Raw genomic sequence first — 16022 nt, forward strand, 5'->3', positions numbered from 1 at the left:
TCCAATGGACCAAAATGCTGTTAACAGGTGAATTGCAAATAGGCTTGCATCCTGACAACAACTCTATTTGCATATGGAGGCGAAAAGGGGAATATAGACATCTCTAAATGACTGTGGAATGTCACCAACAATCCGGTGGCTCAATTTTATTATGGCCAGGTATCGTGTAGGGCCACCGCACACCACTCATTCCAATTGAAGGCAACATGACTACTGCAGTGTATGAAAACAACATTCTACAACCCATAGTCAGTTGTTTTGCAGAGACTTCACAGTGTGTGTTGGTATCTGACAGGATGTGAGATCTGAGGAATGGATTGGTTAGCATGCTCCCCTGATACAACTGCATAGAGCATACATGGAGCGTGTTCAAAAGAGCGATTTCTAGTCGTCAGTATCCTCCATTAATGACTGAAGCTCTCAGGAATGCTGCCATTGAGGAGTGGGACAAACGTCCCAAGAGGCCTGCAATGATTTGGTACTGAGCGCGCCCTGTCCCATTCAAGAGTGCCTGAGGGTTCGTTGAGGACCTACGCATTACTGAACAGTGTGCTATACAAACCATTTAATGTTTTTTGATGTTGGAGGTCATTGCAACTTTTTTTCCCAAATGTTCCTTTTTCATTTCATAATTGGTTCCAAGAGAATGTATAGCTTTCATTTGCATAATACTCCGTGACATCAAAAAATACAGTATAAGATATCTATCTTATTTTGAGATGCGAGAACCAATTATATGCTTAACTTTTTTTAATGGGTGTCTATTTTCTTTAGTGTCGTTTGTTGTTAACAATATGAGTGTATTCCGAGAATTAGCAACTAGTAGGCAGAAATCGAATCTGCATTTGTATTGCGCCTTGACTCTTGTACAGAAAGGCATGCAGTATTCTGCTGCATTCATTTTCAGTAAGCTGCCACAAGAATTAAAAAACCGTAGCAGTAATCTTTGCACTGTCAAGTCTAAACTGGAGACTTTCCTCATGGCTCGCTCTTTTCAATTTTTCAGGGAGTTCCTGGAAAACAATTAAGTTAATTCTGTATTATATTGTTGATTATGCTAGTATATACTCGCAGCTTGTCATCTGCATGGGATTTGTGTGTATTTAATTTTTTGTGTTATTACTTTTCTGAAGTCAATTTCATATACTGACTTCATTCCATGACCATGGAGATTTGCTACTTAATATGGTCCTATGTAGTACATGTAAAATACATTATAAATAAATAAATAAATAAAACAAAGAAGATGAGCTCAATACCAGGGATGAATTTCAGGCTGAACTGAAAGAAACTTTTGGTGACAATCAACAGAATGTTACAACAACAGAAGAATTCATCAAGTGGTACAAGCACATCAAGGAAAAGCAATAGAAAGGAAGATGGTTGATTCCTGAAAGTAGTCCCTGTGGAAGTTAAAGAAGAACACCATGATCTCACTACTCTCATATACCAGATTGTAAGAGAAGAGAGACAGCATTTTGTGGCAGCCAGAACTGTCAGACCAAGTACACTCAAGAATTGGTGACCAGTAATGTAGACCCCATACATCTGGAGGTAATAGAAAATGTTGAAGGAGAAGTGTATTGTTCTTTGACACTAATCTCCACCACCTGTGGGATGTGCCATGAAAAATGGACTTGGACTTATGTTGCTGTTGTCAGATGATAACCCAGCATCCAACTAACACAGGTACAACCAACTAATCCACCATGTAAAATGCCCTGCAGAAGAACAGACATTTGAGGGTGGAGGACAACAAACAGTTTGTTTTCACTGTTGGTGGCGTGGATACTTTGTACGCTACTGCAGCGGAAGAAGACTATTAGATGACTATTATGCCACAAGACATCAGCAATCACAACAGTGCTATTCGTACCAGTCAACTGCAAACGATTACAGTCGATCTGTGGACCGAAGCTAATCACTGTATCCACAATGGGTCACTTCCCAACACGCCATAGGCATTTCCTGTCACTGTACGGAGGTACTGGCCACTCGGCTAACCACCGAAAGGCTGCCACAGATGAAAATCGTCTGCGGACAACAGTTATCGAGATGTCAGGAAAACTCACTGACATCATTCACGGCCGACTGCGTCAGGTGCTAGTGAACTCTGGGGCTTCTTTTTCTGTTATGTCAAATGCTTATTGCTAGCTAAAGAATACTGCATTCTGTGATATGAAAATAATTGTGTGGAAGTCACAAAAAGGAAATATGTGTAGCTGACAGGAACACGTATTGCAGGAATAACTATCGATAACAGAACACGGCCTTTAAAATTTGTCATTTAAACAGAACAAAGTCACGATATTATTTTCAGGGGAAACTTGCTGCAGGCATCACAGTGTCGAAGATCAGAGCTCCAGACTGATAAAGCTATTTCAACAACCACAGATAACAAAGATTGCTTCCGGGCATTTGTTCGCCACCGAAGTCGTCGTTACCCCTTCCTCGACGTCGAGACATCTCCCGAAAGAAATCTACAAACCGGTAGTGACAATAAGCATTCTAGATGGGCGAGGAGTGTCACGAGCAGCCACAACTCGTCCCTAAAGGTACATGCTCAGAGATAGCCGAACCAGTCCAGGAGGGTCAGCTTAGTGACACCGGTGAAGAAACGTGCTCTACTACCACTACAGACGACACAGGGAAGGATGCTAGTATCAAACTGCCGATAGGACCTGACGTCACCGAGGGACAGTGTCAGTTGTGATCCTTCTGCATCAGTTTTCGGACGCTTTCAAATCCCGAGTGAAGAGCAGCCAGGGAAGCAGCCTATGGTAAAACACCGAATCGACACTAAGGATAATTCACCGATTGGCCAGCACTCGTATAAAGTTTCTCTGGTAGAATGACGGATGATCCCGGAGGAAGTGGAGATGATGCTGCGAGGTAACATCATTGAATGTTTAGTGTGTCCTCAGTCCTCTTCGATGGTCTTCTCTGACAGTCCTTGTGAAGAGCAAAGATGGCACATGGCATTTCTGTGTCAGATCTCGGGTACTGAACAATATCACAAAGGAAGATGTCTGTCCGTTGCTGTGTGTCGATGACACCCTGGACTTCTTCGACGGAGCAAAGTATTTCTCAGTTACGGACATGCTGACAGAACATTAGAAAATCAAGGCTGACCGGGAAAATACTGCACGCCTTCCACACGCGAATGGCCTCGCAGTACACTTTAGTAACAGGTTGGCAAGTACGGTCTCGATGTACGTCAACACGGAACAGAGAGAGTGGGATCGGTACTGCCTGTAGTGACATTCGCACACGACTGAGCGAAGCGAGAAACTGAAAGCTTCTCACTTTTCTTTCTGTTCTGTGGTTGCGAGGCCAAAATGACTATGGATACCCTATTCCTGTTTCGGCTGGACGATACTCGGGATGACTAAATGAAACGCATTACAAAGACCGAAGGAGCAAAGCAGCTGGCTCGAATATAAACCCTGTATGCCCAGATTAAATACCGAATGCACTCTTAACGCCGAGCACCGACCGGTGAAGTACAGCCGAGGGGAGTCGGTACGGAGTTTTATACCTGTGCGGATAGTGAGACTATTGAAAATGTTACTGTAGTCCTAGTTTGGGTCTCGTCGTATCCTTAATCGTGTGTCGCATAATAACGTATGACATTGAGAACTGTAACCCTTTGTCACGAAGACGAAAGCACGAGTCCTCTGTGTGAAGCCCTGGTACACTCCAGAGACACACACTGACGGTGGGAGGTTCGAGAAAACTGAAGACCGACTCGAGGATCCTGGAGCTTTGAAGGGAGGGGCTACTTTCGATGCTCGTACTAGTGAAGGGGATATAATGACGTGACCACAACGTGAGAATCCACCAGCACTGCCATACGGAGGACCGTTGACGAGATCTAGATCTAGGGTGCTGTAGTCTGCTCCAGCGAGAACTAATGATGAAGCGAGCTGTGGCACGTGAAGTGTAGTGGTGTAGTGTAGTGGTTAGCATCGTCAGCGGGTGTGCTGTTGGTCACGAGTTCAGATCCGACCACCAGCAATTATTTGTTATTTAGTGTTTATCATTTCTGGGAGGTTCTAGAAATATCTTACGTTTGTAATGTTTTAATAATCTGGAGTGTTAAATGTCTGTATAAATAGCTGTAGTCTCTATGCAGGAGGTCAGTTCTGGTCTGGGTACTTTGGTGTCGATAATAAACATGCTTTGAGTTCTAAGTGTCGTGTTTTTGTTTTGATGTGACAATATTTCTCACAGACAGCAGCAGTGATCCACTACAATTCCAAACTAATGGTGATGGTATGCTGTCTTATATTTAATGAGGTAAGAGTCGCATTCTGTTATCACAGTACATTTACTTGCTTATGAGATGTACAGTTGGCACCATAGCATTGTTTAAAATGAAATGCAGCATCCATGCAGACAGGGGAAAGTTGTGGATGTATTTTTTAATGTTCTATGACTGGGTGTCATTGACAGAAAAACTGGTTTTTCTGGAAACAGCTGCCGGTCATCTTGCAGGAAAATTGTTGGTTTCTGTTTTGAATGCTGACACTAATGACTGAGTTTGCATATTCTTCCAGTAGTTTCATTCAATGATGTTTTAGGCAGTAGGTGAAACAGTGAAGGGTTGGCATTGTGTGGTCACCTAGGGCTGATGTCTTATCAGGTTTTTTTTTTTTTTTCTGAGATAAAGAACAGTGTGCAGTAGTACAAACATCAGGTATTAATCTATAAAATTTCTAAACTATGAGCAGTTATATAGGTTTATGACCAAGGAATAATGGATAAAAATGATAATGTCCTAATTTCTTCTCATGTATATGACAGAGAGGTGTATGATGCCTTTTGTTAATACATTTGTGCTTAATAGATTTAGTGATAGTGGCTGTGTTGGAGAGACAGCATGATTGTAATCAAAACAAATGGAATAATTAGGTATAATGTGATAAGGATGCTGTGAGATCTTCTATTGGTTGTTGGAGTAACAGTTACGTGCCCTATTACAAGAACAGACAATTTTGCCAGAAAATGCTTCAAAAAGTAATAGAGAGAGAGAATCCTAATTAATAACTGATTTTTAAGTAGACCAAAATAATAATATTTAAATCAATTGAACAAAAAGTGTGAGAATACCTTGAATGCACCACATTTCCTGTATTGCTATTTTCAAGTTCAATTCATTGTGACATAACCTTCATCCACTTTCGTGTGAGATAACATAAAACTATATAAAACCAACAAGAAATAAAATTTTTTTAAACTTTTGTCATATTTTTCTGTCAGTTTTCTTCCTAACTTCTTTTGTGTGTTTCATTTTTATCTACTAATTCACTTTGCTGTGGTTCTTATTTCTTTACTGAAATAAATATTAAAAATGTTGAATACTTTAATATGTCATTTGGCAGTTTCATGTGGTCTCTGCATTTCAGGCAAACGATGATAAAGTGTTGGTTATACCAGCACAGACACCTGTTCCGGTCAAGGTCACAAAGAGTCTTCCATTGACACTCTCAGGAGAGAGTATAGTAGTTCAGGTTCTTGAAGCTGATGATGATGATGATGATGATGATGATGATGATGATGATGAGGATACAGACAAAGAACAGGGAGCTGTAGTTTTAGGAAATGTAAGTAAAAGTTTGTACACATTCCGTCTAATAATTTTAGTAGATTTTTTTGTAAAAATTTAGCAGACAATTTAATTTTAATTTATAAAAGTGATAACTTGGATGAGAATATTCCTTAGTGCACCTATAGGCAGTGCCGAACCCCCCCCCCTCCCCTCCAGTCACACACACACACACACACACACACACACACACACACACACACACAAAAATCATAGTCGAAGTAATGAAAAAACCCTCTGTTTTAAAATATGAAACTGTGGGTACTAGCAGAGATCACCCATGAATTTCAACCACCTTAGTTCTATGAGGAGGACACTTGATTCCAAGATGATTGTGTCCCAATTCAAAGAGTGGCATTCTTAAAGAATGGTTTAATCAATATGTGAATAATTTGTTACTCTGCTAAGTTCAACAGGCACCATATTTCAACATTATTGAACACCTTTTGTGACGGGGCCCTCACACACTTAATATGTATGCGCAGTAATATTGTGCCAATATATTGCAGGAAAGTGCAAGGCCAAGAACAGCACAATACAATTGCGCAATATTCATGCCTTTGTAGTGAACATGTTGGTGCGCAAAAATGTGGAACTCATTTGTATTGTTGCTTGCCTTGCAAAACACAAGCGGAAATTATGCAGAATAGATGAAATTAGCCTGAAAATCTTCCAGTACATGTTTCAATGGGCCACTGGCTCATTCACTGTGTCGTAGCTTCATAAACAACAAAAACTAATTAAAAATTAAACAAGGAAATTGTAAATTATTGTGTACACATGCTGTGTTTTCTGTGTGTCCTCTACTGTAACAACTGTTGCAAAAAAAATAAAATAAAATAAAACAATTATTTACTGATTACTAATTGAAAGCTTATGTGATCTGATGTCTGTGGAGTGCAAGGAAGAAAAACATTTATGCTGACAGGACAGCTGCCCTGATCCTATTTGCCAATTCTGAAAACTGCTATAAGTAAAATAAACTTTTCTGCTGACTATCATGACACATGGGCTTCAGTTCCCTCTGCCATTTTGGACAATGAGGTATATGGCATCTGAGAAATGAAGTTTGTGCCTGTTTACAAAGTACTGCATGATGCTTTAATATACATACTCCAGCACACGCCCTGATCTTTTGTCATCTAATTTTTTCATTTCTCTGCAGAAATTCATTCAGTGTAAATTGAATTTCTCTTGATCTCAGTAGGAACTGCTGTTTATTGCACATCACTGCCCTTACATGGTACAATATACATTGCCATATAGTGAATGTGTGTCAGAATTGTTTAAAGCTCTCTAGTCTCCTTCAATATATTGTACAGACTGTCAATACTGCTCATAGAGGGTCAGTATTATTGCAAAATAAATATTGAGCATGGGAGGGCTTCTCAAGTTTTTGAGCAGATAATTCAGTACGTGCTTCCTCCTCAGTTAAAGGTTGTGAAATCCCTCTGTGGGTCCAGGGTTTAGAATAGGCCCGAGGTATTCCTGCCTGTCGTACGAAGTGACTGAAAGGAGTTTCACACGTTTTGGCCTTTATGTGATGGTCCTCTGTAGGGTTTGATCTCCATTCTTCGGATTTTCCCGAAGAGCGAGCCAACTGGGGAAGGGTGCCTTATAAGGTGGATCGTGTCCATCGTGCATTGAGATCTTTAGCCTACTTTCTTGTTGCTGCATTGCAGTCCTGCCCATTCTCCATCTCTTGGGCGAGCACACCTTCCTGGGTTCATTTTCGACCATGCACTATGCAGTGTCAATTTCTACGTCGACGATGACCATGGACTTCTTTGCACCTGATATCCAGCTCGGTAGCCAGTCCGTTGTGGTGGGTCTGCCACATACCCTGTTGGTTGTAGCCCCCCGACCACACAGGGATCGCTCTGCTGATGCCTGCGCCATTATCTCCCTATGTATGCCAAGGGGTAGATGCCCATCCTCCGGGGTATCGGGACTCCCGGCAATGGCCATCCTGCCAGGTGGCCTTTGCTACGGCTGGGTTGCGCCTGTGGGAAGCGCCCCTGGTCAGAGTGGGTGGCATCAGGGCGGATGGCACATGATGAAGCGTAGTCCATCATCTCTTACTGGTGGTGAAACACCAGCCGTCTCTAAGCGATCATGAGCTCAATTCAACACACAGAAGTATGACCCCAAATTATTCCCCTCCCTGGCCACACCATGGGAAGAACGTCATGCTAAGGATGGCAGCGGATCTTATTCGCGCCAGTACCTTAGATGTTCGAGAGCTGATGGGGAATCTTTCATGACAATGAAGCCTCAGTATTTTGTTGAGCATTTAGAGGACAAGTTTGGGAAGGTGGAGGACTTGTCCAAAATGAGATCTGGGTCAGTCTTGATCAAAACAGCATCTTCTGCCCAGCCATGGGAGTTACTTGCTTGTGACAAGCTGGGGGATATTTCTGTAACCATCACTTACATGGTCCAGGGTATCATATTTCACAGAGACCTTCTTTTGCAGTCCGATGATGAGCTGCGCACCAATTTAGAGCGGTGAGGTGTACATTTCGTGTGGCGTGTCGACTGGAGTCCGAAGGATAATCAGGTCGCCACCGGTGCCTTCATCTTGGCCTTTGAGGGTGATGCATTGCCCGAGAAGGTCAAGGTGATGGTCTACCGGTGTGATGTAAAGCCCTATATCCCTCCCCTGTGCTGGAAGTTCGGCCATATGTTTTCCCGCTGTACTTCTAGCGTCACATGCCGAGATTGCGGACGCCCATCACTTCCCAATACTCCATGTGCCCTGCCTCCCATCTGTGTCAGCTGTGGAGAGCACCATTTGCCTTGCTCGCCTGACTGCAGGATTCTCCAGAACGAAAGGAAAATCGTGGAGTACAAGACGCTAGACAGACTGACCTACACTGAAGCTAAGAGAAAATTTGAATGCCTGCATCCTGTGTGTATGACATAGTCTTAAGTCGCTGCTACAGAATTTCTGGCACAGTCAGCTCAGTGGTGAAGGCTGGAATTTGCATGCCAATACCACAATTGGACATTCACTGAGTGACGATAAATGGCCTTTCCAGATTAATTGGTCAGGTGACCGTTGGTGTGTATGGCATGAAACATCTGAAAGCAAGGGGTATCAGGCTGGAGGTGGGAATGGGGGTGTGGGACATTCCAGCAGAAATGCGATCTATTGGCTGGAGCCCGCTGACATCACAGTGAGGCAGCACAGCATAGCATAGCACAGCAGTTTGATTATTCAGTAAATGTACTGCACCACACTTGCTTTGGGGTGTTATTCATTCATTTTACTTTCAATTTGGTTCAATACATAGTTGAACAAATTAAATAAAGTGGCATGACAGATGTATTACACATTAGGAAATGATAATTAAGATGAAACATAACTCACTTGTTTGGTGTAGAAACAGATGGTAGTGTAGACTGTTCCACATTTCTGTTGCCGTTTATCAGATGAAGGTGAAATCCATAGCAGCTTCCTCCTTGTGCATATCTCTTTATAGTTTCCAATTTTGCTTATTGATTCAGAGACCTAATCCTTAAATGAATGTTCTTTTTCCTACATAAAGAGCAATAACTGTGTGGAAACTGTTTCAAAATAGAGCACAGACACTTTACAACATTTTTTTGTTTGCGCACTCCGTTTCCATTAAAATCAACAAATTCTCCTTCAAACTGCAACATGTTGTTTTTCCGTGCTCGTATTGGAGAGTAATGATCATCGTGAGATGTAATTGATATCCAGTCTGCAATAGACTCTTCTAATTCACTTTTTGCTACTGGAATACCTAACAATTTATCATTGTTTTGGTACTTAAATGCAGTATAACTTGCAATGTATTTCACTGCATCTGGAAGAACATCCAGAATTGCTGCACAACCACACAGTTTTACCTCATCCATACAAATTATAAAAGTGGGTGTGCGTATATATGTATGCATGTATGGGGCATTCAGAAGCCAAGCTGACTGACTACATCAAATGAAAATGTTCAGTACAAACAATTAGTTATTGAGTTATTTTAAAAAAAGCTCTAAAATTTTTCAGCATATTTAGAATAAACTGATGTTAAGGTTACGTTTTCAGCACTTTATAAATGTATAAAAAAATTCAATGGCTGTCTCTCCCATAAGAAAAACTGCTTTGTATGGAGTGAGTCACATTGCCGACTGAAAGGTGTTGACAAAATATTGTGTGGTTTCAATACAGGCAATTTTATGAAACAAATAAACACAAGCAGTACCATTTTACATGAAAAAATCACAAGTATTAATGTAAGTAATTAAATAGTACTTAATGTACAAGTAGAAAATGCGGTCTCCCCCCCCCCCCCCCCCCCTCTCGCACACCATGGAGATCAGTCTTCATGTACTATAAAGAAGACCATGTGGAACATCAGCTAGACTTTCTAAAGGTCAGTTTCCATTTTTTGTGGGGATATTAATTTTTCCAAATGGCATTTCTGGCGAGAAAGTAGTTTTATATTGGATAGCAAATGGTTCAGCCGTCTCAGTATTGATCCATCTCATTGTCAGCTAGTTAATTGTTTCACCTTCAACATTTGTTTTCCTATGGGTGATACATTTTTCTAAGTTTGCTGTTGAATGGAAGTTTTCGTGGTTCATTTCTGTTAGGTAATCAGTGTTACTTTCCTTGCAGCTAAGAACATCATCATACTGATCTCTTAGACAAAAGATGTGATGACTAGTTTTTAGTCTCTTTTTAATAAAAGAAAAATCTGTATCATTTGGAAGGTAACTGTGTCCTGGCGGAAGGAACTTTTAAGACAATAGTTTGTGTTACCTCTCGTATTTTGCAGGTATTTTATAAGACGGAGAAAAACATTTGTGTTGCAGTTTTGATTGCTGCATGAGCGAGAGTATGTGAAAATATGTTTGCCATTACTGCCATGGAGAGTCAGGTGTTCTATTAGACAAGAGCTTATTTCTTGCAAACCTCTCGAACCACCAGTTTGGGACCATACATACATACATGTTATCTATTTTGTAATTAAACATGAACACCAAAATCATGGACATAAGAGATCTGTACGACATTTAGTTCGGGAGGTATGAGGTCATAAACAGTGAATCCGTGAAAAACTACTGCATCAAGCATGATGGTTAAATTTATTACTTCTTTGCTGCTAACTCAATTTGCAACACATTTCGGAAACAGTAATCGCATGTGCCACTGAATGTACCTAAAAGACTGTATCATTACATGACATACAGTACAGGAGATATGACATTACACACAGAGAGATTCTTGAGAAACGGCCACACCATGCATGATTTTTTAATTTATTACTTCATTACTACTAACTCTATTCACAGCACATTTTGCAGACTGTATCACATATGCCACTTTATGTACCTGCAAAATTATGTCATTATACAGCATGTAGCTCAGCAGATACGATATAAACATTAAGATGCCTGAAAATGAAACTGCAGGTTGAAATTCGCTAGACATATAGTCGAAATATATGTACAAATATGCATGAAATATGTTAAATATGTGTGAAATAAATTTGACATGTAGATATACGAGCAAAGCCGTCTGTAAACAACTCATCGTAAACCCCTGGAAAAATTTCTGATTTGGTACACACACTGGTTACAATTTGGAAAGAAATACTGATGGGGTAGGAACTGCCAGTCTCTTGTTTGGATGACTGTGATAATGTGGGGAGAGAAAGGAGGAGGAGGGCAGATACTGAGGGGGGAGGAGGAGAGAGGCACAGATAGGAGGAGACGGACAGAGCTAGGGGACAGAGAGGGGAGAGGAGGAGATTGACACAGAAAGGAAATGGCAGGAGATGAACATAGAGGGGGGGGGGGGGGGGGGGAGAGACTCATAGATAGAGGGGGACGAGGAAATGGACAGAGAAAGGAAAAAGGATAAGATGAGATGAACAGAGAGAGGTGGAGGAGGAGAGGGAATGAGCAGATGGACGGATGAGGAAGCAGCATATTGACAGGGTGGAGGTGGGGGGAGGAGGAGGATATGGACAGAAAGAGGAATGGGAGGAGGTGGTTAGACAGAGACAGGGGGAAGGAGGTGGACTAATAGAAGATTGGAATAAATACGTACCATGGCAATTCCAAATACTCAGCTAGCATGTTAATAAATTTTCTTAGACATTCACAGCTTCTGGGATTTCTCGCATTGGTGATCCCTCGACAACATTTATACAGAGTTAATTTGTAATAAAACTTAGGGATACAGAATCTGGGTCGACATACACTGAAAAAGACTCTGCATTTAACTCTTCAGTAATTGGTGTGTTTCCAGAGAAGGAAGTATCACTTGCATTACCTGGAAATTTAAGGAGACACACCTCATTTCTCTCTTCAAATACAAAATATTTCTAATCCTCATACCCTAGGAGAAAATTTTTCCAAGCGATCTTCATTTAGTCTGGAAGTTAATATGTAGCTGACTTTCATACTTTTTAGACTTTCAAAAAGTCCAAAGAGAGATCTTATTGACGTAATGAAACCTTTTTCGAAAGGCAACAAACTGTCTCTATCACCACCTTGCACTCGGGAACAAATGTCTAGGAGTCTCTTTAGAGTATTCTCCTGAATTGTGACATTCATTCCACATCCCCGTTGCAGAGGTGAGCATTCATCTTTTGGAACTCTTAGAGCTCGAGAAATCAAAGACACCAATAACGAATTCATTCTGCTTTGCACGTCGTCTTAGATTTAAGTGTGCTTCAGTAATGTGGTGTGTTGTCATTAGGTCACTTTTTTATGTTTAAAAATTTACTTTAAGATAATTTTTTAGCTATAATTAATTGGAGTGTTATTTATGCTCTTGCTTCTTACCTCTTTGCTTACATCCTGGCTTTGTGTAGTTTATTCTCCATGTCAGTTTGTGCTGGGGATTGCTTTGGGTAGTAGCTTCCTTCTGGAAAGTAACCCTAGAAGTTTGTTTCTTGAATCTCATTCATAATCTTCAGGCCAAAATTGAATTGAACGTGCATGTACAGTTACCACATTCACTTTGGCTGCATGTTTGTGTCGAACTGTTGCTCATCTTTGGGAAATGCGTGATAAATAATGTTTGTTATCTTTTGAGCAATATTAATGCATTGTGCCACAACCCAATTTCAGTGACCCTTGCTCACGATTGACACAAAACAAGTTATTTTCTTTACACGCACAGCCACAACAGTTCTCAAAGTGACATCAAGGTGTACAGAGGCGTCGAAGAACTTCTTGCTCACCAGGAGCCAGAATGGTTTACCTCCTTATTCTGCTGTCCGTGGGAGGAGGGAACATTATGGTCTGGGGAATGTTTTCATGGCATTCCCTTGATGATCTTATCATTGTGGAAGAGAGAGTGCAGCAATGAAAGTATGCATCTATTCTTGGGGACCATGTTCGCCCTTACTTGCAATTTGTTTTTCCTAGGCACGTTCACATGTACCAGCAGGACAAGGAGCATGTCGCACAGCTCACTTTACACATGTGTAGTTCGAAGAGGGCCAGGATGAGTTGACTGTGCTCTCCTGGCCACCAAACTCCCCAGATTTAAACCCGATCAAGAATCTCTGGGACAACCTCGATCAGGCTGTTTGTGCCATGGATCCTCGACCGTGAAACCTAGCCTAGCTGGCCACAGCACTGGAGCTGGCATGGCTCCACATCCCTGTTGGCACCTTCCAGAACCTTATTGACACTTTTCTTGCATGTCCTGCAGTGGTCCGACACTGTGTGTGTGTGTGTTCTTGCAATAATTATATCAGTTATCAGCATCACTCAGTTCAGTTTGTGTATATATTGTTATTTTTGCAATTTGTTTAAACATTATGTTGAAGTCGAAGAATATGTTTTTAATAAAGCAAGCAGTAGCTTTAAATGTCCTATACAGTAAATGCAATAAATTGTTTCAGCTGACGCTTGATGATGTGTCGGCTTCCAGCAGTTTAACTGCTGAAATAAATGTAAACAGGTATGTAAATTTCATATTTTTGATTGTGAAGAGGGAGGTGGTTGTTGTTATTTTAATGTATGAATAGTCAGCAAATAAATGTATGCCTACCACATATTTGACCAGTTGACTGACCCGCATTTTTTTCTTTTTTATTTATTTTTTTAAATTTTTATTATTTGCTGATGTTCAAAGTTTAAAAATTTATTTTTATGGTATGTGTTGCAACTTTGCTTTGCTACTCTGTTGCCTTTGATATTCATTCACTTTTCTCCCTTTTAGTATTGGAAGTTTGCATGCAAGCATAACTGATACTGCAACAGAGAAGAAATCTTCCTTTCGACGAGGTCCTCCGGCATCAGATGGACAATAATTCATTTGAAAAATTATATGTTGATATTGCCTGTGATATTAAAATAAAATGTTTTCATATACTTATTGAGCATTCAGCCATCCTCTCCCCTTTCTCTCCTTACTTGTTAACAGTAGTAATTAGAGACTGGTTTATATGCATTTGGATGTTGCTTATGCATTGGCATATTTGGCTCCTTCTCACTGGTTACTGCATATTTTGACTAAAAACTAGTGACGATGCATATTTTCACCTATGTTTACAATATTTTAAAAATTTAGATGGGCAGTCTCTAGCTCGATCTAGTTTTGATGTCTTACAGATTGACCGCAACCTAGAACTGCATGCAATCACTAACCGAGAGGCCACTGCATAGTGAAATCATTACAGAAGAGGAACAGGAACAGGCAGACAGTCAATGCTCCTGCACTGGCTAATCCAGGTTAATCCCCTCCACTGTCATACCGTACGCGTCGGTAACAGTTGAATTAAACTAATCAAGCTTTCAGTCGCATGTCCGTGGTTTCAGTTTAGCTTTCCATTTACGCACAGTTGAACGTGTTTACAACATGTTGTGTGCCATGTTGCCTGAAAAAAGAAACGTCATTTCGTGGATAGCTGACCATCCTGAAACATTTACATATGACGAAATTGCTTTATATTGTCAAGTTTGTGAGAGAAACGTTCCGTGCAAAAAAAAAAAAAAAAAAGTGTCAAATAGACCAGCATGTCAAGACAAGTCGTCGTATCACAGGAATGCAGAAGAAAGGACCAGCAAGTTGCAGTACCAGGGATTTGTCCAAAGGAAAACAAAAAGTTGGTTGAACATGGATGTGTGTGAAGCATTCACTGCAAGCAACATTCCTCTTCACAAACATACAAACCCTATCCTCAAAGGCTTCCTGCACAAATAATGCTTAAATCATAATATATACCAGATGAATCAACACTGCATAAAAATTACATACCGACAATTTACGTAAATGTTCTGGAAGAAATACACTATGAACTCGAGGACAGCATTATCTGGATTTCAGTTGATGAAACTACAAACACTTGTGGCCTTTACATTGCAAACTTAATTGTTGGTGCTTTAAAAGAAGAGCCTTCTTCTACCTATTTAGCGGCCTGCAAAGAACTTGAAAAAGTAGATCATCCTATGATTGCCAGATTTGTGAATGAGGGTATTAGAAAAATATTTCCAGAATCTTCTGCAGATGAAAGGGTGTTTGTGTTTATTTCAGATGCTGCTCCCTATATGATCAAAGCAGGAAAAGCCCTCAGTGTTTTATCCCAATTTGATTAATGGGACGTGCTTTGCTCATTGAGTACATCACCTTGCTGAAGGAGTACGTTCCACATTTGTGAATGTCAATAAACTGATTTCATCCTCAAAGACAGTGTTTCTAAAGGCTCCTGCTTGCATCAAGACGTACAAAGAAAAAAACACCAAATGTGCCTTGACCTCCCGAACCAGTGGTAACTCGTTGGGGTATGTGGGTTGAAGCTGTGTTTTTTTTAAATGAACATTTTGAGGCCATTAGAGGGATAGTAAACAATTTCGATAGTGCAGAGACGTTGGCAGTTTGCCAGTGCAAGGAAGCTTTTAATGATTCCTGTATTAAAAAAGACATTGCTGTGATTAGTACTCATTTTTTCCCATATACCTGCAAGTATTAAAAAGCTTGAAACTCAAGGTTTGGCATTGAATGAATCTATTCAGTTAATGAATAAAATTATTCTAGTGAACTCCTCATTGCTGGAGGTATTCCCAAGAAAAGTTCGAAAACATTTTAAACAATAATCCAGGCTTTGAACCCTTGTGCCAATTTGATAGTTTTATTAATGCAACAGGTGAACTTTTACCAGAAACCATAAGTGCCAACATATTGTAACTGTGGGCATGTATAGTGTCAGTATAAGTGGGTATAATTTAGCATCTTACACTTGTAGATATAGGATGGATGAAGGAGTTTCAATTTTCATAAAACAAGGGTTAAATGCAAAACTGTAGAAGTAAGCAAATTTTGTGTTGATCTGCACTTTGAGTTTTGTGCATGTGAACTTCAGCTAGATAATGTAGTATTGATATTAGCAACAGTCTACAGGTCCCCATTAGGAGACTGGGAGCTATT

At 40.5% G+C, this 16022-nt stretch overlaps 1 protein-coding gene across 2 annotated transcripts in view; it reads left to right on the forward strand.

Annotated features, from left to right (window-relative positions):
* The window catches only part of LOC126470746 (heat shock 70 kDa protein 14-like), a 198284-nt gene extending 184315 nt beyond the window's left edge, over positions 1-13969 (forward strand). Inside the window, exons 8-10 of one of the 2 annotated variants that reach the window (XM_050098752.1) lie at positions 5409-5606; positions 13498-13556; positions 13818-13969. In XM_050098752.1, the coding sequence (XP_049954709.1) occupies positions 5409-5606; positions 13498-13556; positions 13818-13908 (348 nt within the window). In that variant the 3' untranslated portion in view covers positions 13909-13969. Of the gene's footprint in view, positions 1-5408; positions 5607-6117; positions 6263-13497; positions 13557-13817 lie in introns of those variants that run through there. The other variant, XM_050098753.1, reaches the window with a different exon arrangement.
* The last annotated feature ends 2053 nt before the right edge of the window (positions 13970-16022 follow it).

Source organism: Schistocerca serialis, chromosome 3 (genome assembly GCF_023864345.2).
Source record: "Schistocerca serialis cubense isolate TAMUIC-IGC-003099 chromosome 3, iqSchSeri2.2, whole genome shotgun sequence".
NCBI classification, from domain to species: Eukaryota; Metazoa; Arthropoda; class Insecta; order Orthoptera; family Acrididae; genus Schistocerca; species Schistocerca serialis.